The 26,820-nt window shown below is 41.8% G+C and overlaps 1 protein-coding gene and 2 long non-coding RNA genes across 7 annotated transcripts in view; 2 read left to right on the forward strand and 1 right to left on the reverse strand.

Moving 5' to 3' along the window:
• The window catches only part of LOC308394214 (cyclin-dependent kinase-like 5), a 57,086-nt gene extending 52,854 nt beyond the window's left edge, over positions 1–4,232 (reverse strand). For 2 of the 3 annotated variants that reach the window (XM_080878444.1, XM_080878442.1), the window contains exons 1-2: positions 4,102–4,232; positions 1,903–2,124 (exon numbers count right to left, since the gene is read on the reverse strand). In XM_080878444.1, coding sequence (XP_080734570.1) covers positions 1,903–1,966 — 64 coding nt within the window. In that variant the 5' untranslated portion in view covers positions 1,967–2,124; positions 4,102–4,232. Of the gene's footprint in view, positions 1–1,902; positions 2,125–2,789; positions 2,935–4,101 lie in introns of those variants that run through there. The other variant, XM_080878443.1, reaches the window with a different exon arrangement.
• A 5,616-nt stretch (positions 4,233–9,848) lies between these two features.
• Positions 9,849–18,231, forward strand: LOC308393863. 2 transcript variants are annotated; one of them, XR_013971045.1, is made up of 4 exons: positions 9,849–9,997; positions 10,537–10,583; positions 15,125–15,217; positions 17,261–18,231. It is a non-coding gene; the product is annotated as an uncharacterized lncRNA (long non-coding RNA). The 2 variants fall into 2 exon arrangements; XR_013971044.1 differs by having other exon boundaries at positions 9,849–10,583.
• Positions 18,232–22,712: 4,481 nt separating this feature from the next.
• LOC308393845 lies at positions 22,713–25,513 on the forward strand. 2 transcript variants are annotated; one of them, XR_013971037.1, is made up of 5 exons: positions 22,713–22,877; positions 22,986–23,098; positions 24,747–24,841; positions 24,950–25,008; positions 25,174–25,513. It is a non-coding gene; the product is annotated as an uncharacterized lncRNA (long non-coding RNA). The 2 variants fall into 2 exon arrangements; XR_013971038.1 differs by having other exon boundaries at positions 23,041–23,098.
• Positions 25,514–26,820: the final 1,307 nt, after the last annotated feature.

Here is a 26,820-nt window from a genome sequence, read left to right on the forward strand (position 1 = left end):
TTACTGTTTATTCATCCATTCAGAGTAACTTTTTCTTTCAAGTAGAATCAATAATAGTAAATAATAAAACACAAAATCAGCTTGAAACTCTGTAATTAACATGCCACCATGATCTACAGCCATAAACAAACAAGGAGTATTACTCCAACTGAGAAGAGAAAAGCTTTTGAAATAACCCCTTCGAATGCTTCCTATATGTTCGCATGAACTACACATGAACTACACATGAACTAACCCCCCCCCCCCCCTCCCCTTTATAAAAAGGACAGGTGGTCCAGAAAGTAGGACACAAGTGTTGGCAAGCTACTGTAGATCTGATGTTATCGACCCTGGCAGTCACACACATGCATCCCCCGAGGGTTCGAGAGGAATTCTTGGACCAAGCAGACATATGACGAATGGATCTGTGCTCCTTTACGAGAACATCAGTGCTGAGAAGTTATCTGCTCTACAGTCGAACACACTTTAAAGACTAAAGCTATGGGGTCTATGTATTATTTATACAACTGTAACAATTTTAACTTGTGTCTTTATTATTATTAATATAATCCAAGACTCAATTTCACCTCTTGAACGTGTAATTATCTTGGGTACGCGCCACCCAGAAGACAGTGGTGAGTAAGAAACGTGTAATAACACATCAAGCTATATGTTGGACTGAGGATGTGCTGTGCACATAGCATAACCACCATAACCATACACAACAGCATCCTTAAACTCTTGTTTATTTTCACTAAATCAGCCACCTTCAGCATCTTAGTTTGGCTTTAATCTTCACATGTACTTCCAGCGGTTCCAGCAAGCATGACCGCCACCAGTGAAAAATCCACTGACTAACAAGAAACCAAACTGGACAGGATTTTTTTGGTGTATGCAGCCTGGTTTCATGACAATTTAGGACATTTTGTATGTCATTAGTAAAGCAGGGACACATTAGCCACATCTCTTACCCCATTCCTACTAAATTAGTGCACAAAAAGCTGCAAAACGTGCCTGAAGTATTAAAAGATGGAAAATAATTTCTCCCGTTCATTTCCGTCCTTCAATGAAGAGCTGGAGATAACTGCACATAATTCAGTGTATTTTTAATTGCTGGGGTGAGCTGCATGCACTTAGCACTTAGTACTAAATCATTAACAAAACTGACTGACCTCAAGATCACTGAGGAAAAATCTATGATGCTGGGATCAAGCGGAGCATACAGTGCAATGAGTGCTACGGCAGGAAACGGGGAGATGAGCAGGAAAATTTCTACAACTTTTACAGTTTAATGTGACACTAAAAGTGCTGACTTCCTTCCCAACCGGCGCATCATCGGACAGGCACGCAGCTTTTAAAATCCAGCTCGAGATTTCCCCGCGTCTTTCTGCCACGCATTATAAAACTTCTAAGACGTGGGAGTAGAAGAGTAAGGGTGTAAAAACTAGGACGTGTGGGTGGCCTCCCTTCAGGGCTACTGCCACTTTCTATCAACCAAGTAGCTCAAGGCAAAACAAAAGCCAGGAGAAGCATTTCAGGGGAATTTAACTATCACACAGCCATGCCCTGCTGATATTTACTACAATAAAGCAAAAGAAATCCCCAAACCACCACTTCATTTATCCAATAAGAACATGAAAGTATGAATCACATTAAAGCATCTAGCTTCAGTTTGTCACATTTAAATTCTTTTGGATAAATAAATATAAAACAGACGCCCTTGACCTTAATAAGCTGTAAAGGTCAGGCTTTTAATGGGCTTGTTCTGCAGGCAAATTGGTTAAAAACAATCAACCGATGGCTCACTAAAAAGCCATGCAAGTGTGCATGAAAGGCTGGACTGGACTAGTTCTTACTATCTACTGCAGACTGAAAAACAATCGCACAAAACAGGCTTTTCAGCAAGTAAATGACCGCACTTACCTTCACCCACAATCCCAAGGACTTCAAATTTATTCATTACATCACCAAGGTCAGGGATCTTCATGAAGTCAAAAGGTATGCTGTGTGAGGTGGGTGGAGCTCAGGCTCGGGGGCCCCGGCTACAGGACTGCATGAGTCGGCCAGCTGTCGGCTCCTGAGAGGCGAACGCCTGATGTAAGCCATAATATCCGTCACATGCCTCCGTCAGTGCCTCGTCTTCACCTGCAGGAAAACAATGCACCAAATCAAAATAGATAAAGAGCCCTCTTAGCTCAGAGTTAAAAGAAAATCTACCGATACTGAATTCACGAAAGCTTGAGAAAAAATGAATCTGTGTCACAAAACTAGCAATCCTTTAGTTAAAGGGTGATTCCTGCTTTGTATAGGTCCCTTTTATTAAGCTGGAGGAGTTTAGAAAGGGTGACTAGAAAGAACAATAATCAAAATGGGTGAAGAAGGGGCTGAAATGTCCCAACTTTTGGTCCCTATTAAAATAAAAAAGCAGGATCCAATTCCCAGAAAGCAGTTTAATACAATCTATCACTCGTCCTCCTTTGCCTGCACGCCCTCATTTCTCGATCTCCATGCCCACATTTTTAAAACACAGGCTTTCTCCCAGCTAATTGATATCTTCAGCTTTACTAAAGATAACCCTGATCATATCACAAGGGTTATTTTCTCAAGACTTGACGAAGCTCCTCTAGAGCCACAGAAGACACTGCACAAGGGTATTAACAGCCTGTGCAGGCTCCACATACCGAGCGAATAGACGCGAATGTGTGAAATCAGTGGACTGTCTCGTCAGTATAAATTAAGTAAATAAAAAGGTTCCATATTATAGTTTACAGAACCTGATGAAAATGATGGTGAAAATAGTAAATTCCTACCTGTTTAGAGAGAGTGAAAGGGCACCGCACGCATTTTGAACGTGATCAAAGGATTTCCTCTGGTATCCACACACTCTTTATTGAATCAGATAAGACTCCAGATACCACTTTCTCCATTTCATCTTCTCCTAGCTGGAAAGCTCAAGGACTTGTGTAGCCTACACACACACTCACACACACACTTGCAATCTCCTACAGAGCTGTGGGCACAGGAGCTGCTCATCACTATGCAAAAACCTCGGCACCAAAATAAACTGAGTCTCCCTGAACACCAAATATCGCTGTGTGGTCTGTTACTCCCTTATCTTACTCAGCAGCAAACCCTCAACTGTAGGCTAAACTCAAACACTTTTCACCTCGCAGAAAATGCCTTTTATTTTTCACTCATGAGTGTGTTTCTGTGCTTCCTTTGGTCCATTTCAGCTTGCAGCCTACATGAGGTGGCATGCAAGCCTATTGTTTTTCCCAAGCAGATTTTTGCCAACTAACCCACCAGGCCCACTCCTGGAAGGATAATATGATCAGGAATGCACAGTGCATGGCTGTAGATCGTATATTTTGTCTCTATCAACAGCATGACTCATGCGTGGTGCGTGGAATTGAAAATGCAGAACCTCCAAAATCTCTTCATATGATCAGTGCACTAGTATTTATGCAGAATTGTGTCTTTCTGATGATTAAAATTTGACAAAGTGGTGGAAATTTGTAGAAAAAACAACAACAACAACAACAACAACAAAGGGATCCATCTAACAACGTCACTCAGGTTTAGAGTAACGTGATTTTTTTGGGTTAATTGCACACAATTACGCAAACAACAATAGACACAAGTTTAAATTTAAGATAAAATTATGGTTGAAAAAAGGAAAAGAAATTTACTGCTGTTTATGTAAAAATCTCACCTGCATTTGTGGTGTTGCTTCTTATAACAAGTCTCTCACATTCTTAACAGCTACAAAGGTGAAATGTAGCTGTCACAAATCATCATTTTTAACTGTAGCCTGTGTATCTAATTGTGTATATATGCACATATGTATGCGTGTGCGTGTGTGAGAGAGACAGGGAGCTATGACTGCCCACAGACTGACTGTAGCGCCCACATTTTTAATGCAGAGCAACAGCAAACCCAACAAGTCAAACATATGAAGCCAACTTAACAGAAATTAACAGTTTTTTTCCCTAGTTGTTGTTGAACCAGCTGATTCAGAAAACATGCATAACAAACCTCCCGCCTGCCTTAACACATAAGAGATCCGAGTCACCCTCGCAGGTTAAGTGTTACCCAAGTAAAGATAAAAAAAAAACTACTCACTCAGTCACTGTTTTTGGGGAAAAACGATGGAAACAGGCCCATATAAATATATCCACCCACCAACGACGTTATTTTCATTGCAGCAGGCAGCTACAGTAACTGGATCGTGCGGTTGACAAGCTCCGAGCCCATCGCCAGGCAACAGTTCGAGCGACGTGACAGCGGCCAATGAAAATGCTCGGAACTGTTGTTTATTCCAACTCCCCCTTAGTTTCAGCCAATTACAGCACAGATGGCTTCCGGAGAGAGGGGGGGCGAGGGGAGGGTTGCTGAAAACTGTGTTGCGGTCTGAGGGTGTTTGGTATGAAGGTGGGATATTATTGTTCTAATTTCTCAATTACATAATTCTGGCAAATCACACCCCGCGTTCAAATATGACAACATAATTTAGCTAAAGGCCACTCCAAAGTACATAAAGAGGCAGAAAGATTGCCTTTTAAGGATGTTCTGATGTAAGGTGTATACACAAGCTACATTAGAGAGGAGTAAGTGCCTTGCTTAAGGGTAAGGGTAAAAACTGGACAAAACAAACTACAAGAGAGAGTAAGTACACGTTAATGGTGTGTAATAGTGGGATATAAATGCATCAGGGAGTGAATGAGCCATAAATTGAGACTCCCAGCTGCAGTCTCAAAACTTAGAGTGGAATGTGAAGAAACTGCTGTGACTTTATATCCAAATCGTGTGCATTGTTTTCAAGAGAAATCCACTGTAGCTAAACACAGGCTGGGCTGCACTTTTTGCAATGCCAGTTTTCACCACTAGGTGGTGCAGTGAGCCAGTAGAACTTATTAATTTAATTACTTATTTAATCGGTAAAGTCATGAAGAACACATTCTTAGTTAAAATGATAGGATGTGGAAAGGAAAAGATTCACGATTCAAGATTCATTATAAAGCCTGTCAACAGAATCTGCAGCAAAGGTACTTTACAGGTATTGTATTTTTCGGACCATAAGGCGCACCGGATTATAAGGTGCATTAAGCGAAACAAAACAGTCAGATAAGTCAAACTTTACTCAACTCATTGTTCTTGCTTCCTCCACTTCCGTACCATTGATTCATTAATGTTAAATTCTCCAGCAGGTACTCTATTCCAATGTTGTTGCAATATATTAATGACCAACCTCTTATTGTGGATGGATTATCTCAGTTGTTCTCCTGACTGACGTTTGGTCCGTTTACAGCATCCTGCCATGCGATTGCATTTGTCCCTAACCATAGGGAACCCTCACGTTAACTTTTATCTAATTGAAAAAAGTTAGCATTCATCCTCCAGCTTTACTGTGTTTATGTTATGCTAACATAGCTATGTCGCTAGCGATCAGATAGCACATCATTATATACCAGCTAGTCCAACTTCAGTAACCCTACAAACGTCACTGCTGTTTAGTTTTCAGTCTTCATTTATGTTGGACGTAAAAGCAGAGCTGTCTGTTTTAATTTTTTCAGAAATCTCTCAGTCAGAACATGCTATATCATGTTTAGGTGGAAACTAGCAAGCTAACTTCCTACTAACTTCTAACTCAGTTAAATTTAATAAATTCAGTTTTCATAGATGCCTGGATGTTAAACGTAATTGTTACACCTGGTAAAGCAGCAACGCTGATGATTTTATTAAAGATAAAAGAATTTAGACAGTTTTTTACTCTCATTGATGCTGCAGTGCTCGTTTGACTTTGGGACCTGAAGCGGAGTTTGGACCCGGATAATGCTCTGACAATCCATCAAGCGGTGCAGCTTTGTAGCTTACCAAAGTCATACTAAAACATTTTTTCACAGATTTCTCATGTACCACGTAAAATCGGTCCGAGGTCAGTAAGCACAACCAGAATTCATACATAAGGCGCACCGGATTATAAGGTGCACTGTCGATTTTTGAGAAAATCTAAGAATTTTAAGTGCGCCTTATAGTCCGAAAAATATGGTACGCTATTATTTCCAAAGGCATCACCACAGGAGACACAGTAGTCTGAAAGCCTTGATCCATCTTGCATTTCTTCATATTTCTTTAGGAAAACTGGAAATAGGTGCAGCAATTTCTTGAAATATCTGCAAACATACGTGGAAATATAGAATATGAGGCCAATACAGAGTTTCTTGAAAGTTAAAATTTGGTACAACCACCTTTACTTCCCAGCCTAAACTCTCTTAGACAAGCTTTCTTGTAACTTCTTTAAGTAGTCTGCAGGCTTCTCAAAGGACATTTCATCACTCTTCTATGAATGTTCACTGTGTTAGGTTCTGTTCTCTGCTGAGATGATCACTCACTGCTTCAAAGATGTTGAGGCCCAGGCTAGATGCAGATAACTGCCAGGTGCATCTCTCAGGTCCTGTGTCAGGTCTTTGCTGGATTTATTTTGCTATTTCTTAACGACGTGACTTCCAGATAATGTTCATCTGCTGTAGATTGTTGTTTGTTTGTTTTTTCTAGATCTGCCACGTCTTCTTTTTGTCCTCCACCTTTCCAGTTTCATTAAACTTTTAAGGAGGCACTGCACACCCTACCAGGATATGCCAAGTTTTCAGCTAAGAGTTGTTTGGGAAAACTGCTATCGTATTCCTGTCAAAATGTGCTATTTTTGACATTTCTCATTGATTTAGCTAAAGAAATTAATATCTAACTTAAAATTGGTTCTTTGGTAAGTTTTCTGTTATGTATAGACACAAAACTGCTCCCTCCCTTGAGTTGGGGGGCTTTATGTGTGTGTGAATGATTCATAGATATGTATTAAGTGACTTAACAAAAAACAAACAAACAAACAAATCCTCTGAAAATGGTCAGGTAAAAGGACTGGATTGAAAACGAGTGAGAAAGCCAATGTCCAAAGACAAACTTTCAAAGACCTTTAGAAAGCTTGGCGAACTATTGCTTTAAAAATGACAAGAAAGTCTAGATAACTGAACAACATATGAAGAAATAAAGAGTGACTCAAGACTTTTGCGCAGTACTGTACATTAATCTGATAGGAGTATAAATGCCCAGAAATGCTGCTTTTCTTTCTGCTCTATCCCTCAATTCAGAGACCCGTCAACAGCTACAAGGGTCTGAATTTGAATTTGATCTATCCAAATGAGGTCTCAGGGTCACCTGATCCAGCTCTGACTGTAAGCTTTATCACAATGGAAAGTTTAAACCCTGACCTTAAAAGTAGAGTTGGTGTTTGTCTCTTAAACCTGAGGAGCTGGAGCTAAAGGAGGGCAGATAGCTTCTGCCTTCCACTCTCATAAAGCAGCAGGTTGCTTGATGTGGGGTTTCTTGTCATTTACAAAGACTGTTTAAAACTCGCCCTTTGAGGACACAAAGACAGTTTGCACCCTCCCTGAGGAAAAACATATGCACAGAAACGTAAGGTGCCCCATTAAGACAAAGTTCACTCATACAGATACAGGCAAAACAACAACTGTACACACATTAATTTTATTGAGTAAATTATTTATTTTCCAGGTGATTGTAACACTCAGAGAGCATTCCTGTCTTATTAATGTCAGCTGAATACCCACGGGGCTGTAAAACCTTATCACTGCACATGTTAACAATGAGCAGCCATCATGCTTTGTGTGCAACATTTCAGATACAGCTTACTAGATTAATTCCAAATTAATTTTTAGTGTGCAGAAAGCAACTTGTTTTTCCCCTTCCTGCCTATTTTCATTCAAAACCTGCTGCATAACTTTTTGAGTGTTTGTGCTGACCAATGCTGCCACCGACAGGATTGTCCTGAAACTGAATGAATCCAGGCTGTACTGTGGTCTTAAAGAAAGCATGTGTGTGTACTTTGAGATTGCACCTGCATTTAAACACATAGTCCGTTAATAAAAAGTCATTTTAATTAGTGATTAATTGATATCTAATGTCATTTATTTTGTTAAATTTGATTATTCGTTGACTAACTTTCCATTTTTTTCACTTTAGATTTTCTTTTTTAAAGCACCTTGAGGGGACTGTTGTTGTGATTTGGTGCTATATAAATAAAACGGAACTGAATTGAAATGCAGTTTCCAAATATGTTAGCCGATCCCTCTAAACAATCCTGAAGTCAGTAATGACTGAGCTCATCAGGTTTTCTTCAGTTTGTCATGATGTGAGTTAACTGGGAGGCTTAGAGGTAAAGTTTGCCATCAACATGGTCATCATCTCCTTCAAGGATGTCCTTGAAAGGAATCAGCCTCGAAATTATGATTTAGTGTATCAAGGTTTATTTTTCCAACTTCAAACCAACTGTGAATCAAGAGTGTAACCAGGGAAAGGACACAGAAAGCTTTTTATCATTTCTCAAACTTGTGCCTATTCATCTCCTCTGTCCTCATCCTTCCCTCGACATAGAAATCACTCTCAGGACACCATGTTGAAGGATATCTGCGTTCCAAAATGCACCTTGAGAAAAGAAGTGGCTTGATAGAGGAACTCTAATCAAGGTTTCTCAGATTTAACCTTTGGAAAAGTGTTTTTTCCTTCAAATTATAAAAGAGGTGCAGCACACTGCTGGAGTATACAAACTGTGGAGGACTCTAAACAATTTGTCCTCACTTCAGAATGGAAAGTAAAAGAAAAACAAGCTTAGGCCTTCAGCCAGTTATTCTTAAATTTACGGATAAATAAAGTTATTTTTTAAACTAACATACTCTCCAGTCAACAAAACTGCTGCCTATGTGAAGCAGAGTCTGTGAATGTAATATAGTGATCCAAAAGTGATCCCAAGGAACACAAGAGCCAAGGAAAAAATGAAGAAAGGAAGCAAGGTGGAAAAGTGAGAAATAAAAAGTGGAAAATAAAACATGAATCTGTCAGGAAGTCCAAATGAAGACTGTCACAAGTACCAAGTAAAACAGGAAACAACTCAAAAGACAGACAAGCAGACTGACCCTAAACATGATGCAGAGAAAGTGGAAAGTACATACCTAGTGGAGTAAAGTGATGTGGAATATGTTATGGTTTATTTAATTGGGTAAATCTTATTTGATGAGACCTAATTGTCTGTGTTATTAGCTATAATTTTACACTTGCTGAAATATTAATACAGTTACAGTCATTATTTAATCCATAATCACGACTGCCATCACCATCTTAATCAATGCAGGAGGCACCACTTTCTAACTTGTATTTACAGGGATAATAAAACTATGCTCCTTGCAGCAGTTGCTGCAGCCATAAAATCCATTAATATGTCAGCCTGATGTTCATTACAAACCAGTTAACAAGACTCAGATCTATTTCCAAAATAGCCGGCTCATAGCTAGTAATACAGAGGAGAGACAATATTGGTAAAGAGCGAATAATAATAAACTTGAAATGTGTGAGGGCAGTGAAATTAGAAATATTAAGGGTGCCGGATGAGTGAAATACACAGCTGCAAAAAATTAGGAGAAAATTGAATTTATACAGCCTGATGAATGAAATATTTCAGGTGAAAATCTAAATTGGATTGTTGAGAAACATTTGAAAACCTAAATCATCAAGCTTTTCAGGCCTAGATTCAATAAAATGGAAAACACAGACTTGTTTTTTAATGTGGCTCAGCAATGTGCTTATATGCACTCCTGTAATGTCTGTGCATGCTCCTTACAAGGCAGTCGATGGTTTCTTAGAGGATCTCTTCTCGGGCCGTACACTCAAAAAAGTGAAATTTGGTGGTTATTGCATTTACAAGACTCTAACATGTAATTTGAACACAATGAATTTATGTTTCTAAGGTGAACATAATAAAATCATATAAGATCTACGAGAAATTTACCAACTTAGCGCCTCTTAAATTTATTCTTGTTGATATGACATGATAAAATCTAACAAGAGTGGTTAGCTGCCTTAAAGACTCGCGATATCACAAGATCACGTGAGATTCTAAACAACAAGAGGCAGGAAAGCACATGGTTTGCTTCACGGTCATCTTGGAAAGGTAAGAGTGAATCTATCTTCATCCATCTTGATGAAAATACTTTTTGCACAAAGGTATCATTAGTTTGTCGATTCTTTTCAGTTCTATTTATTCACATTTGTTTTTTTGTTTTTTTTTTTAAAAAAATATCTGTTTGTTTATGCCATTCTAGCTAGCTAACACGTTAGTGCAAGAATATAGCACAATGTCATGCTAGCATGATAGCCTAATATGAAAGACTTAGCTACTCCAAATATAGATATTGTTTATAACTTAACCTCTGCACATAAGCTAGTTTGGCTCTACCACAGAGACTGTTGTGATAAATTTACATTTTACGTGTGGGTTGTTGAAATTTGTAAGTTTGTAAGTTGCAACTGATGGACAGTGGTTTATTTAACAATTTATGTGTTTTTAGTACACTGAGGAGGAAAGACAAAACATGAACAGATATGTTTTCCTGTTTTTTAATTTTTTTGAAATTTAATATTTTTCTACTTAATAAACTTGGAGACTTGCAGTTCCCTCCTGTAAAGATAATAAATGTTTAATCTTATCAGGTGGTGAAAGGTCTGGAGAGCTGGCAGGCCAGTTCATCAAATTCATGGTGAGCTAATATTTTTCTTAAAAATTATCACATTCCTATGTTAAAAATGTAATATATTCATTTGTAGGTGACATATAGTTTTGAGACCAAGAAAACATTGCATTCTGATTTTATGTACACATCATCTAAACTTTCTTGAATTGGGGGTATGGCATGATTAAATTAATACACCATCCATCCATCCATCCATCCTCATCCGCTTTGTCCGGGGCCGGGTCGCGGGGGCAGCAGCCTAAGCAAAGAGGCCCAGACCTCCCTCTCCCCAGCCACCTCCTCCAGCTTATCCGGGGGAATACCAAGGCGTTCCCAGGCCAGCCGAGAGATATAATCTCTCCAGCGTGTCCTGGGTCTGCCCCGGGGCCTCCTCCCGGTGGGACATGCCTGGAACACCTCACCCAGGAGGCACCCAGGGGGCATCCTTGTCAGATGCCCGAACCACCTCAGCTGGCTCCTTTCGATGTGGAGCAGCAGCTGCTCTACTCTTTTTTTCTTTTTTTTTTCTTTTTTTTTTCTTTTTTTTTTAAATGACATCAGAAACAGCAGTATGCGACATTACGTGATGGCAGAGCTTCAGTTCATCCTTTGTCTTTTTTTTTTTTTTTTTTTTTTTTTTTTAAATAAATAGGACAGGGGGAATGAATGAGAGAAAGAGGGGGAGAGAAAGAAAGAAAACCAAAGGGGAGAAGAGACGGTGAGAAGGGGGGGGAAGAGAGAGAAAAAAAAAAAGAACTCCTGGGTCACCTGTATGGAGAAAAAAAAAACAAACAAACAAAAAAAACAAACAGAGGAGACAGCAAACAACAAAGAGTAACATAATAATAGAGAAAACAAAGCACCATCACAATAAACTAGCTAGTCATAGATATCAATATTTACTAAATAATAAACGATATTGTGCAGCACGCAAGATAGACAGCGCACAGTGTGCTTTGAGGCAGCAGCCAAGAAAGCTTTAGTCCGCGTCTGTGAATACCCATGTGTGCATACCTGTGTGGATCAGCATGCTTGCATTCCAAAGGTTTCTCCATGTAATGATCTGCTAGGGAGTGTGGGGGGGCCACAGCCCTCTCCTCCAGGGTGTGAAGCGGGTATGGAGGAGATCAAAACTCCAGACATCCAGAGGCCCCCAGAACACAAGAGACCATGGAAGACCAACAGAGGGGCAGCCGCGCCACTGTTCCAGTAAGAGCTGAGGAGAGTCCCAGATGAGGGCTCGCCCAGCAGCCGCGGAGCAGAAGTCAGGGGGAGTTGCAGTGACGCGCCCGTGAGCTCCGCCGGCCCCCAGCTGTGCCTGAGTGACCGAGCCCCAGGCCGAGAGGCCGGGGGCACCCCACCTCCAAAGGGGCCCGAGCGAGCCCCAGGCCCCAGGCCCCGACAAGCGGCCGCCAAGGAGTGAGCCGGTGTGCAGCTGCTCTACTCTGAGCCCCTCCCGGATGGCCGAACCTCTCACCCTATCTCTAAGGGAGAGGCCAGCCACCCTTCGGAGGAAGCTCATTTCTGCCGCTTGTATCCGCGATCTCGTTCTTTCGGTCACTACCCACAGCTCGTGGCCATAGGACGTAGACCGACCGGTAAATTGAGAGCTTCGCTTTTACACTCAGCTCCCTCTTCACCACGACGGACTGGTGCAGCGTCTGCATTACTGCAGCTGCAGCCCCAATCCGTCTGTCGATCTCCGGCTCCCTTCTCCCATCACTCGCGAACAAGACCCCGAGATACTTGAACTCCTCCACTTGGGGCAGGAACTCATCCCCGACCCGGAGTGGGCACTCCACCCTTTTCCGGCTGAGAACCATGGCCTCAGATTTGGAGGTGCTGATCCTCATTCCCGCTGCTTCACACTCGGCTGCGAACCGTTCCAGTGCGAGCTGGAGGCCCTCACCCGATGAAGCCAACAGAACCACATCATCTGCAAAAATCAGAGATGAGATTCTGAGGCCACCAAAGCGAAAGCCCTCCGCCACTTGGCTGCGCCTAGAAATCCTGTCCATAAAAATTATGAACAGAACCGGTGACAAAGGGCAGCCCTGGCGGAGCCCATCACCCACCGGGAACGAGTCCGACTTATTGCCGGCAATGCGAACCAAGCTCTTGCAACGGTTGTATAGGGATCGAATGGCCCGTAGCAATGGGCCAGACACCCCATATTCCCGCAACACCTCCCACAGGACACCCCGAGGGACACGGTCGAATGCCTTCTCCAAGTCCACAAAACACATGTAGACTGGTTGGGCAAACTCCCATGCACCCTCAAGTATCCTGGAGAGGATGAAGAGCTGGTCCAGTGTTCCGCGACCAGGACGGAAACCGCATTGTTCCTCCTGTATCCGAGGTTCGACTAACGGACGAACTCTCCTTTCCAGCACCCTGGCATAGACTTTCCCAGGGAGGCTGAGGAGTGTGATCCCCCTGTAGTTGGAACACACCCTCCGGTCCCCTTTCTTAAAGATGGGGACCACCACCCTGGTCTGCCAGTCCACAGGTACTGCCCCTGATCTCCACGCAACATTGCAGAGGCGTGTCAACCAGGACAGCCCTACAACGTCCAGAGCCTTCAGGAACTCGGGGCGGACCTCATCAACACCAGGGGCTCTGCCACCAAGGAGTTGTTTAACTGCCTCAGTGACCTCGCCCCCGGAAATTGGCGGGTCATTCCCCTCATCCCCAGACTCTGCTTCCTCCTCGGAAGACGTGTCAGTGGGATTAAGGAGGTCCTCGAAGTATTCCTTCCACCGCCTGACAATTTTCTCAGTCGACGTCAGCAGCGCTCCGCTAGCTATACACAGTCCAGGTAGAGCACCGCTTTCCCCTCCTGAGACGTCTGACGGTTTGCCAGAATCTCTTCGATGCAGTCCGAAAGTCTTTTTCCATGGCCTCTCCGAACTCCTCCCACACCCGAGTTTTTGCTTCAGCCACCGCCCGAGCCGCATTCCGCTTGGCCTGTCGATACCTGTCGGCTGCCTCCGGAGTCCCACAGGCTAACCAAGCCCGATAGGACTCCTTCTTCAGCCTAGTGGCTCCCTTCACCTCTGGTGTCCACCATTTGGTTCGGGGATTACCACCACGGCAGGCACCAACCACCTTGCGGCTGCAGCTCAATGCAGCAGCTTCGGCAATGGAGATGCTGAACATGGTCCATTCGGACTCAATGTCCCCAGTCTCCCTCGGAATGCTGTTGAAGCTCTGCCGGAGGTGTGCGTTGAAGATCTCGCGGACTGGGGCCTCTGCTAGACGTTCCCAGCACACCCTCACTACGCGTTTAGGTGCACCAGGTCTGTCCAGCGTCTTCCCCCGCCACCTGATCCAACTCACCACCAGGTGGTGATCAGTTGACAGCTCAGCCCCTCTCTTTACCCGAGTGTCCAGAACATATGGTCGCAGGTCTGCTGATACGATTACAAAATCGATCATCGACCTACGGCCTAGAGCGTCCTGGTGCCACGTGCACTTATGGACACTCTTATGTTCGAACAGGGTGTTCGTTATGGCCAAACTGTGATTAGCACAGAAGTCCAATAACAGAGCACCGCTCGGGTTCAGATCAGGGAGGCCGTTCCTCCCAATCACGCCCCTCCAGGTCTCGCTGTCGTTACCCACGTGAGCATTGAAGTCTCCCAGCAGGACAACAGAGTCTCCAGGTGGAGCACCCTCCAGCACCCCCCCCAGGGACTCTAAGAAGGCTGGGTACTCTGAACTGCCACTCGGCGCATAAGCGCAGATGACAGTCAGGACCCGTTCCCCGACCCTAAGGCGCAGGGAACAAACCCTCTCGTCCACCGGGAAAAACCCCAACGTACCGGCAGCAAGCCGAGGGGATATTAGGATACCCACCCCAGCCCGCCGCCTCTCACCAAGGGCAACTCCAGACTGAGACAGAGTCCAGCCCCTCTCCAGGAGACTGGTTCCAGAGCCCAAGCCATGTGTAGAGGTGAGCCCGACTATATCTAGCCGGTACCTCTCAACCTCACGCACTAACTCAGGCTCCTTCCCCACCAGAGAGGTGACATTCCATGTCCCTATTGCCAGTCTTGGCAGCCGGGGGTCAGTCCGCCAGGGCCTCCGCTCCTGGCTGCCACCCGGCACACAATGCACCCGACCCCTATGGCGCCTCCTGCGGGTGGTGAGCCTGTGGGAGGATGGGCCCATGTCTCCTCTTCGGGCTGTGCCCGGCCGGGCCCCATGGACTAAGGCCCGGCCACCAGACGCTCGCCCTCGGGCACCCTCCCCGGGCCTGGCTCCAGGGCGAGGCCCCGGTAACCCTATCCCGGGCAGGGTAATCTGTTCCCTCGGTTTCCTTTTCATAAGGGTCTTATGAAAAGGTAATTTGTGTAAATTAATACACAAATTACAAAACAATATTAAAATGACAGACTTGTCTAAAATGCATAAATACTATTTGAAAAGATTAAGACCGTAAAACAATAGCCTCTGTATTTCTCACAAATTCCTGGTAATTCAACTAAAAGTTCTTTAATCCCACTGCTAGGTCGTTGAGATGGATTTCCGTATATATTTGTTTTTTTCCCCCTCTGTGTATAAAGACTGATGCTGTTGAAATCAGAAGAGAATACATCGCCAAAGGTCTTTGCGTGTACCTGAATGAAGATCCTGAGAAGCTGGTGAAGAATTACCTGGTATGTTAACTTGCCTGTATCCTTAACTAAGGAGATGATCAAAGATAAGCTTGAACTACATACAAAAAGTTTCAGGGATGGGGTTTTCCTATAAATTACCGGTGGCTGTAAAAAATACCTTTTAACCCTCTGTAGAACCTGGGACCATTTCGTGGCCTTTGCGTTTTTTAATTCCACGCCATTTCCACTGTGTTTAATGGAGTATAGCCAAATTTTCAAACATGTATTTTTTTCCCATTTTATTTTAAAATTTCAGTCTGAGTTTTTTAAATGAGCTTAAATGGCTGAATAAAAGGCATACATCCACTATCGAACCTCGTGGCCGATTTCTGCCCCTTGAAACCCATTATAAACGCTATTTTTCACTGCAAATTAATTACGGTCAAAGGGATCGTCGATGTTTAAGTTTCATTTTCATTTTGGAGGAGGCCTTAGAGTTGTAATTTTTTTATTTGTCCACCGGGTGGCGCCCTTGCTTCACATTTGACCCCTGCTGGAAAACAGCGGGCTGCTTAAACAGACCTGCGGGAAAGGAAGCCTGATTCCCGGCGTGCAGCAGTGGCTTCGCCCGCTGATCGGGCGGGACCATTTTCGGTCCCTAGGACCGTGAGAGGGTGCATTTTTTTTTTTTTATTTATTTTTTTTTTAGTCAACAGGAAATGACGTATTTGTTGTCACGTGGTATCGGACGTGTGTGCTGGAAAAAGGAGTCCCCGGTGATCGTGCCCCGGTGATCGTCGCGACTTACCCCGGGAAGATGCACTTTTTTCGGCCTAGAGGAGCAGCATTTGCCGCCTGGAGACCATTTTCTGGTCCTGAAAAAAAAAAAAAAAAGGCGATCGAAATGACTGTTGGTGCCAATCTTTAGTCCATCTAAAGGCCTAATTATAATAACAATTGAATATTACCTCAAATGGTTTTTTTGGAAAATATTCAAGTTTTAAGTTTTTTGGGGCAAAAAAAGCAGTGCGCTCATGTGACGAAACCGGGATATAAAGGGTTAAAATCCGCGAAATGTAATTAAAACTTGACATGAATATTTCAAGGAGAAGTAGGTCTAAAAGGTTGACTAATTTAAAGTGGAATAAAATATTAATATATAAATTTTTTATAGCACTTTTTTGGGCGTGGTCGATTAGGACAGATAGTGTGTGCATTTTATGAAATGCGCTCCTGCAAAAAAAATAAAAGTGGATCGAAATGAATGTTGGTGCCAATCTTTGGTCCATCTAAAGGCCTAATTATAATAACAAACAAATATTACTTCAAATGTTTTTTTTGGAAAATATTTAGTTCTTTTGTTTTTTGGGGCTAAAAAAACAGGGCGCTCATGTAATCAAACTGGGATTTAAAGGGTTAAAACAATGAAAATATAATTAAAACTTGACATGGATATTTTAAGCAGAAGTAGTTTTAAAAGATTGACTAATTTAAAGTAGAAAAAAATATTAATATATAACATTTTTAGAGCACTTTTGGGGCGGGACAATTTTTGGTCCCGAGGTTCACGAAAGGATGGGATTTTGAGGTTCTACCAATAGGAAAAGTAAGAGCTTTAAGTTTCTCACTGGATACTACACACACCATTCTTGAGTGTTTTATACTATCATTATTATAATATCATTATAATAACCTCATTCATACACACATTCATACAAGATTTTTATGTAACATTTACACTTCAATGGATGTATCAGGAGCAACTTGGGGTTCAGTATGTTACCCATTGATAGTTTTAGTATCAGATTAGAGAAGCCAGGGATTAAACCAGTAGACAACTTGCTCTACCTCCTGTGCCACAGTCACCCCTATCACAAGATTTTGAAAGACAGGACATTGTTGAGGTATTGAATGAACTTCTCATGAGTCAGGAAAAATATCGGGCAGTCATTTTTGATTACATTTACATTATTATAAGGCTTGAATGAATAAAGCTTTTAGGTATTTTACATTAATGTAAAACATATATTTACTTTTAAAACTGTTTGCAATGGACATTAGTGAGAAATCATTATCTTTTTTTTGTTTGTTTTATTGTCACAGGAAGTTGATAAAAAGCATCGCCACTGCCATAGCAGAGACAGTCTTTGGAATCTGTGTCATTCGGTCAGAGGGTGCGGAGCCTGGCGATGACCCTCAGGATGTTGTGATTGTTCTAGAGGGGGTGGAAGTGATGGGTGAGTTGGGCAATGTAGTTTTTGCAGTGACAATGTTGCTTGGTCTGGTCTATTCACTGAACCTGAGCTACCCTCTGGAACTCAGGTACACCTTTGAGGTCCTGCAGAAGATTCTTATGGAATTAGATGCACACGAACTATCCAACAGCACACAAAGTACAGGTTCTCAAAACGCTATTTTCTTGTTGAGAAATGTTCCCATTACAACAGCTACACCATGTATCTGGACCATGAACCTAAAATAATTGCAGATATTTTCTTTTTTGAAAGTGCATCTGTTGACCTTCAAAGTAGTTGTATTGGTCATCGGAAAATCACCTGCTTCAGCCATTCATTGTTGTTAAAAAATTGTTTTAACAGGTTAACTTTCCACTTTGTCCACTACTTTTTTTCTGTTATGTAACTTGTACTTGCATTTCATGTATTCTTTATACATTATGTGAAATTTGCTATAAATTCAATAAATTGGAGAAAACAAAAAGATGTGTATGACAAATTTTTATTTACCTTTTAGATGTAATAGTGAAATGTATGTTAACCAGACTCTAGACTTTGTTAAATGCTCCAAAAAATTACTCTTTAAATTAACTTAAAATAATCATGGAAAGAATTTCCACGTGATTAAATTGCTTTCTATTAGCATTAAAGACTTGTGTTGGAATAACTTAATTTGTATGAGTTGGTTCAACTCAATTAACTTAAGCTGGGACCAAATTTAGTAAATTAGTTGGAGAAAACCTACTGAATTGAGTTGGAACAAAACTCTTTAAGTTGGATCAACACTATTAAAATATATTGGATCAAAATGCAGTAAATACGTTGATTCATCAATCTTTAATTAAGTTGATTCAACTTCAGTGCATTAAGTTGGAGTAACAGAATTGCATAATGCTAAAATAAAGCAATTTAATCACGTGGAAATTCTTTCCATGATTTTTTTATGTTCATTTAAAGAGTTATTTTTTTGAGTGTACACTCAAAAAAAATGAAATTGGGTGGTTGTTACATGCACAAGATCCAAACTTGTAATTTGAACTAAATAATTCCATGTTTCTATGGTGAACGTAATTAAATCATGTAGCATCTGCATGAAATCCAGCAACTTAATTTGTTCTTGTTGAGATGACATCATACAATCCAGTAAGAGTGGTTAGTTGCCTGGATCCAGCCACTCTTACTGGATTGTATCATGTCATCTCAACAAGAACAAATTAAGTTGCTGGATTTCATGCAGATGCTACATGATTTAAGTACGTTCACCATAGAAACATGGAATTATTTAGTTCAAATTACAAGTTTGGATCTTGTGCATGTAACAACCACCCAATTTCATTTTTTGAGTCGACTCACGAAATTCACAAGATCACATTAAAATCAAATCAAATCACTTTTTATTGTCACATCACATGTGCAGGCACACTGGCACAGCACATGCGAGTGAAATTCTTGTGTGCGAGCCCCACAAGCAACAGAGATGTGCAAACACAACAACACAAACGAGCAAAATACAAGAATGGCCAACCTGAAACTAATAAATATATGTACAATATATAATAGTGTATGCATTTCTGGATGTGTATACTAAATATTTTCCTACGTGTGTGTGTGTGTGTGTGTGTGTGTGTGTATACACATTTTTACAAATTAAATAGTAAAAAAATAAAATAAAATAATAATAATAATAAAATATATAAAATATACAGAGTTGAATATGTGCAAAACAAGTGGCATTTATATACAGTGTGGAGTGCATAATGTTGAAGTTCCAGTAGTGAAGCTGAGGTGTCTATGACGTGTTCAGCAGTCTGATGGCCTGATGGAAAAAGCTGTCTCTCAGTCTGCTGGTACGGGACCGGATGCTGCAGAACCTCCTTCCTGATGGAAGCAGTCTGAACAGTTTATGGCTGGGGTGACTGGAGTCCTTGATGATCCTCCCCGCTTTCCTCAGGCACCGCTTCCTGTAGATGTCTTGGAGGGAGGGAAGCTCACCTCCAATTATCCGTTCAGAGCACCGCACTACCCGCTGGAGAGCTTTGCAGTTGTAGGCGGTGCTGTTGCCATACCAGGTGGTGATGCATCCAGTGAGGATGCTCTCAATGGCACAGCGATAGAAGGTCCTGAGGATGCGGGGGCTCATGCCGAATCTTTTCAGTCTCCTGAGAAAGAAGAGGCGCTGCTGCGCCTTCTTCACTGTTTTGTTTGTGTGTACTGACCACGTAAGATCCTCAGCCAGGTGTACGCCAAGGAACCGGAAGCTGCTCACTCTCTCCACAGCAGCGCCGTTGATGGTGATGGGGGTGTGTACTTCTCTGCACCTCCGGAAGTCCACTATCAACTCCTTTGTCTGTGCGACGTTGAGGGTGAGATGGTTGTCTTGACACCAGTGGGTCAGGGCGCTGACCTCCTCCCTGTAAGCCGTCTCATCACCGTTGGTGATAAGACCCACCACTGTAGTGTCGTCCGCAAACTTCACAATGATGTTGGAGCTGTTAGTGGCTGTACAGTCGTAGGTGTAGAGTGAGTACAGGAGAGGGCTCAGTACACACCCCTGTGGAGCACCAGTGTTCAGTGTGATGGGGGATGAGGTGATGCTGCCCAGTCTGACCACCTGGCGTCTGTCAGACAGGAAGCTAAGGATCCAGCTGCAGAGGGAGCTGCTCAGTCCTAGATCCTGCAGTTTCCTGTCCAGCTTCGAGGGAACGATGGTATTGGACAGGAAACTGCAGGATGTCAAACCACAGGAAAATCACTGAGGTTATTGAATGTTAATGTTAATATTATGTTAAACCTACACACATATATCGTGTTGACACAACACAACCAATATGGATTAATATAACATGATTTGTTTAGATGGAATATAAGTGGCAAGATAAAATTACCTTCATCCAATTAATTATTTTTTTTGAGCGTAGCATCATGGCATCACCGAGATCCTGGACAGTCTGTGGTAGTTTTTGTATTCCAGATTTTCAGAGACAACGTTTGACATGAATATCCCAGAAACTACCAAAGATAAAAGCCGAGTGTGCCAGTTTAACTCAGTGGGATGAGCGGGCGACCATATGCCATATGGCTGAAAGCGGCCAGCCCGGTTTGAGTCCGACCCGCAGCCCTTTGCTGCATGTCTTCCCCTCTCTCTCCCTCTGCTTTCCTGTCAGTCTTCACTGTACCTATCCAATAAAGCCAGAAAAAGACCCCCCCAAAAATACTTCAAGATAAAAGCTTGAAATTTTCACAGCCCTCTCTATAAAAATGAATCCGGATCTGTGATTTGAGACAGATACATCAAAAACTCAGATTATTGGTTAGTTCAAATCTGAAAAAAGCTATCCTGTAAAGTCATATATTTGAGCACACAAACTGAAAAAAATCAAATAAATAATATCGCAAAAGACAACTTGACAGGGGGCACCTGGGGTGGGTGTGGTTATATTTCCCTCCACCCCTGGACATTCCCCTGCCAGTGTACAGTATTTTATTTAAACATATGCCATTAAGATCAAATTAGTGGTGGTGGGAACATATTCCTACCATGCCTACCATAAACTATACCCATGTGTTGTTGGCTGTTTTGTAAACACAGTTTGGCTAAGCCCAAACTTCCTATTTCAAATCAAAGGTGTTACTCAAACTAAGACTAACTGTGAAAAAAAAAACAGTTTAGTCAGTGGAATAAAAGGAAAAACCTTAGAATGAATCAAAGAGTAAGGCTTTAAAATATGCTGTCATAACATAGGTTCAAAATTAAGAAAAATGTAAAAAGAAAAATGTGAAGAAAGCAGTAATGTACAAAAGAAAGGGTGCACAGAAGAAACATTCATAGATGACTCAGCAAGGAAACCGCAGTTATACACAAAGAAAACAAAACCATCAAAGTACCACAGGAAATAACTAAAGGAGGCAGGAATACCAACAATAAACCAAATGTAAGAGACAAGGAAACACATACAGCCCGAGGTGTAAAAACAGAAGAGGGCACAAACAGAAACACTGAGTACAGTTAGATGATGCAAACCAAAACTCATCCACAAAACTGTGTTAATCACTAGAAACCAGAAGAAAAAAAACACCAAGAAACTAGTGTCATAAAACTGAAGCTCATTGTGAAATTAAACAGGAAACAAAGTCTCACAAATCAAAGAAAACAGGAAATGAAAACTAAAACACTGGAACATTAACAAAACACCAAACATAAACCACGACTCAGATAGATAAACTTAGCATCTAAGATATGAAGTCAAGATCCTATCAGGAAATCCCAGAGGCATGACAATGACGACTGAGACCGGGAAAGGGTCGCAGTTATACTGCAATACCTCAGAACTTCCAAACCCTTTTATAAAAATCATTAAAAAGAAGCTAAACATTAAAAACTAAACACTATGAAGTTTAAAGTTTGAAGAGGTGAACAAGAAGTCCTTGACTATAATTTTGAAGAAGTGGCTGGGAAGTACCAGGTTTTGGAAAATTATATTACACAATGGAGTCTCGGTGATGTAATATACATTACACCACAGAATAAAGCCTCATCTCTTCTGCTAAAGGTGTAACACTGAAGTAGGAACACTGTCTGTATTGCATAGATTAGATCTGCGCCTGCCCATACCTGTATTCACACAGAACCTGCAAAAACAAGGTGGAGTTTAATAACCTCACCTTTCTCTTTGCATCAGATCTTTTCAATCAGCAAACCACACCCTTTAAAATTCTTTTGTCATAAAAGGTGGTTTTCTCCCCCAGCCAGTGAGAACTAAGTCCATATTAACCATGGAAATTATTCATTATTGTTTGAGTAATTCCTGTATTTATTACGTCAAAGACAGTGCGCATGCCTGCATTGGGCAGTTATTTCCCCGTAGCAAATAAATCAGTTGAGCAGTTTTAAATGTGCACGCCACATCAGATCAACCAACACGATCACTCCCAGTGCAGTTTTTTTTAATCCCGACTGAATCAAGTTTAACCCTCTTGGGTACAACATTGATTATAGAGGAGAATGAAAACCCACTAAAATGTATTAAATTGCACAAAAAATGTGCAACCTTTCAATGGAAATATGAACACCCACCTACATCTGCTGGGATAATGAGCTAGAGAGAGATACAGCCTCAAGGCTACACCTCAAATTCAAATTCTATGGAAGAAATATAGTATCATCAGAATTCAAGTATTTTTAGACATTGAATTTATGACACTGAATTTTTATCCTCCAAATTTCCCTGCAAAAATATTCACCTGCAAAAATTCACCTGCAAAAAATTCACCTGCAAAAATTCACCTGAAAAAAATTCACCTGCAAAAATTCACTGCAAAAATTCACCTGCAAAAATTCAACTGCAAAAGTGATGAACTTTAATGACCCAAGCCAGAGCAATCAGCACCAGATCGAGTCGAGTGGCTCTCAGCCAATTAAATTACGCTGTTTGATCACATGACACCGTTAGCCAGCAGTGTGTCTCCTAAAAGAGAGCTGTTTAAAGGTGAGTGATTAAGTTTTTCTCCTAAATAGAGATCATTACAGAACGCCTAGTCCTACTTAAAATCCCATTTATTATTATTATTATTTTTTATCATCTACTCGAACTAAGGAAAACGTTTGACTAACTCAAAGACAATTTCCACGCCTCCCCTGCCTGACTGCAGAGGCAGTTTTGAATTTAGGAGCGCCAAGATGGCAGCGGCAAACCCTGGCGGCTCTCCGGTGAGTATATATATATTTTTTATCTTCAAGTTTGTCTTTTGAAACCTTAATTTTATTTAAATCCGTTGCTCACGTATAAAGTACACAGACGGGGTCTTTGCTCAACTCGTCTGAGGCGTGTCTCACTAAGCGCTACATGCTAGCATCCTGCTAACCGAGCTACCCTTTACATGCTGTGCTTTAGAAAATGGGATACTCGTTAAAAAAAATACTCCGCAGATATTGATAGATAGACGAACACTGCAAATATAATGTTGGAAACGAGAACGGCCTTTGGTGAAGGGGTAAAATACACCATGAATAAAGCCATAGAGTGAATGGCTGCCATGGTTGCAGAACAGCCTGATTTAATGACAAGAATGGGGAAGAGTGAGGTGAACCACAGCCACAAAACACGGTCAGACAAGGCGGCAAAAGGGCAGTGATCTGTCCGTCAGTATGAAGTTGGTGTGTGCTTTGGTGAACAAAAACTCCAGACTGGTAGCAGGAAGATGGGAGACTCGTGTTTCACTGGAATAGTGGTGAATTAAAACATCCTTTGTTGGGGACATTTCGGTGTAAATGCATCCATACAGGCAAGACAGAGGCAGACTAGACAGTGAAGAAAACAAGGCAAACATTAGAAATATAAAAACGGAAATATAGGATGAGTCGGGGATGAGTTCCTGCCCCAAGTGGAAGAGTTCAAGTATCTCGGGGTCTTGTTCGCGAGTGATGGGAGAAGGGAGCCGGAGATCGACAGACGGATTGGGGCTGCAGCTGCAGTAATGCGGACGCTGCACCGGTCCGTCGTGGTGAAGAGGGAGCTGAGTGTAAAAGCGAAGCTCTCAATTTACCGGTCGATCTACGTCCCTACCCTCACCTATGGCCACGAGCTGTGGGTAGTGACCGAAAGAATGAGATCGCGGATACAAGCGGCAGAAATGAGCTTCCTCCGAAGGGTGGCTGGCCTCTCCCTTAGAGATAGGGTGAGAAGGTCGGCCATCCGGGAGGGGCTCAGAGTAGAGCAGCTGCTGCTCCACATCGAAAGGAGCCAGTTGAGGTGGTTCGGGCATCTGACAAGGATGCCCCCTGGGCGCCTCCTGGGTGAGGTGTTCCAGGCATGTCCCACCGGGAGGAGGCCCCGGGGCAGACCCAGGACACGCTGGAGAGATTATATCTCTCGGCTGGCCTGGGAACGCCTTGGTATTCCCCCGGATAAGCTGGAGGGAGGTGGCTGGGGAGAGGGAGGTCTGGGCCTCTTTGCTTAGGCTGCTGCCCCCGCGACCCGGCCTCGGATAAAGCGGATGAAGATGGATGGATGGAAATATAGGATTAATATAACATACAATTAGGGAAAATGTAAGGAACACAATGTAAATGATATTGTAAAGTCATTAAAACAGCATACTCTGATTAAAAGAAACACATAATTGGGTAGGATAATAACAATAATAATGTTAAAAAACATGTACAAGATGGGTATGTATACTTGTAGCCAGAATACTATAAAGTTGTAGCATGCCAGACCATCTTGATTGAATGTAACTTCGCTCCACACAAGTTTTATGGTAGACATATTCATATTGGTATCTAATAAATGATTAATTCTTAGATTTTATCGAACGTTAATTTATAAATTGTTTCTGTCTTTATGTGTTTGTTTCAGATTATGCAAGATGAAATTATTCAGTCAGCAAGACACTTGCTGCAGTTGCTGACATCATCCAACTGAACTGCTGCTGTGATGAATCAGAATACAAGGTTTACTTTAGCAAGACTTATGAGTTAATGCTACATTTAACTAAATTGTTATATTTTTTGTGTCCAATATTGTCTCCATATGATTTTGTTTTTTGCAATATCTTGCAGAGAACAGAGTCAAGGTACCAGCTTGGTCAACCCTAAAAGACCATATGTTCAATGACCAGGTGAAAAAGTCATAAACTAAACACTCTGCATGAGCATGGAATTTAGGATGCAACTTTATATCTTACCTGCTCTACACTCAGGGCTTGAATTACAACAACAGTCAATCACATAAAAAAATATACTTTTGGTAATTCTGTGTCTCTGTCTCTCTCCTCCAAACCCAGATGGCTGCTGGTACTGAACCGGGTTCTGGTTCTGCTGGAGGTTTCTTCTTGTTAAAGGGGAGTTTTTCCTCTGCACTGTCACTTCATGCTGCTCAGTGTGAGGGATTGTTGAGGTTGAGTCCATATGTCCTGCGAACAACTGCTGGGCAATGACACCATGCAATCTTCTGGGATTCCTTGGATAGAAAACCTGTGAACTGCACTTGTCCTTGGTCTTCACAGCTCACCTTTTTACTGTTTATTGAATCAAAATGCTCCAGTGACATGGATTCTACATTGTAACTGATGTGATGTTCTATAAAGTTGTTTTAATAAAAAAAGGCAAAAATTAGTTTGTTTCTTTATTCAATTTTTGAACAGTGATACTCATTCAGTAAATGCAAATTATTTACATGGCAGTGCACTATAGGCATAAATCTAGACCCCTAGATAAAACATGATGGCATTATAGCAGTGAGATTTCTTTTTTGAGGACGGCTCCTTTTACCTGTCACTACAGATGGTCTGTTTATGTTTTGATCAAGAGCCTTTTTTGGGCAGCTGAAGAGGAGAAGTCTATCTTATGGCCAACCTCTGACTGTATCTTGGTCACATTACCCAGCAAAACCCAGTATGCAGGTTCACCTGTAACAGTCCTTGTGCCACAGATCAACACTGTTGCTTCTACATTAAACAGAAGAGCAGTGACGTGGGTGCAGGTCTCCGTGACTCCGGCCTTACAGCTGGAGTGGGCGGCTTCAACCTTCCCTGTGATGCTCACAATGACCCATGGCTGCAATGCTGGTTCATTCAGTCTTTGAGAGTGCAGGACCTGAAACACACACAAAGTTCTTGTCTTTAAATGAACTATGAGCCAAGACTGACATAAATGTTTTATCTACTTAATCATTAATGTAACAGTGTTTAGAAAGTTAGCACATACATGTAATTTTTCATTTCTTTATGTGTCCATCTATAGAACACTGCATGTTATATTCTAAATCTGCCTGTTCTGTCAGAAACCTGCCTGCAGAAAATGAACCTAAAGGATGTAATGCAAGGATGTCATCACTTTCAAGATGGAGAAAGCATAAAGTGACAATTATGAATCACTTAATATGATAAGGAGATTCTGCAGGTCATTAATCAATGTATAAAATTAAAATAAAATGCATTTTTAGTGACAAGATACAAATATGGAAGCAAGATGTATAATCGCTCAGTTTGGGGAAATTGTGGGTAGCCTGCAAGGGCCTCAACTTCTCCATACCCACAATGTGCAACAAATGGGCACAGCTGATCTTCAACAGTGGAACATCGGCCAGTTACTTCCAACTTTAACGCAGCTTGTAGTCTTGGAGAGCAGCACACCAAAACTGCATGCACAACTTCTGCTAACAGTGGAAACGGATTAAGAAATCCATGCAAACAGATTCATAAACCGAAAGAATATTATTTTATAGGATTTATGATCATATCAGCCGCTGGCTGATCACAAACCCTGAGGGTGTATACGAGAAGCAGAAGAAGCAGAGGGAATATCCCGTTTAAGTTTAGATAGTATTTGTAAAGATATTGACCATATCCTTTTCTGAAAGTGTGGATATAATGGATGGGGTAAGGTACTGACATGCTACAACTTTATAGTTGTTAAATTCTGGCTACAAG

This window comes from Rhamphochromis sp. 'chilingali' (genome assembly GCF_963969265.1).
Source record: "Rhamphochromis sp. 'chilingali' genome assembly, chromosome: 3".
Taxonomy (NCBI): Eukaryota; Metazoa; Chordata; class Actinopteri; order Cichliformes; family Cichlidae; genus Rhamphochromis; species Rhamphochromis sp. 'chilingali'.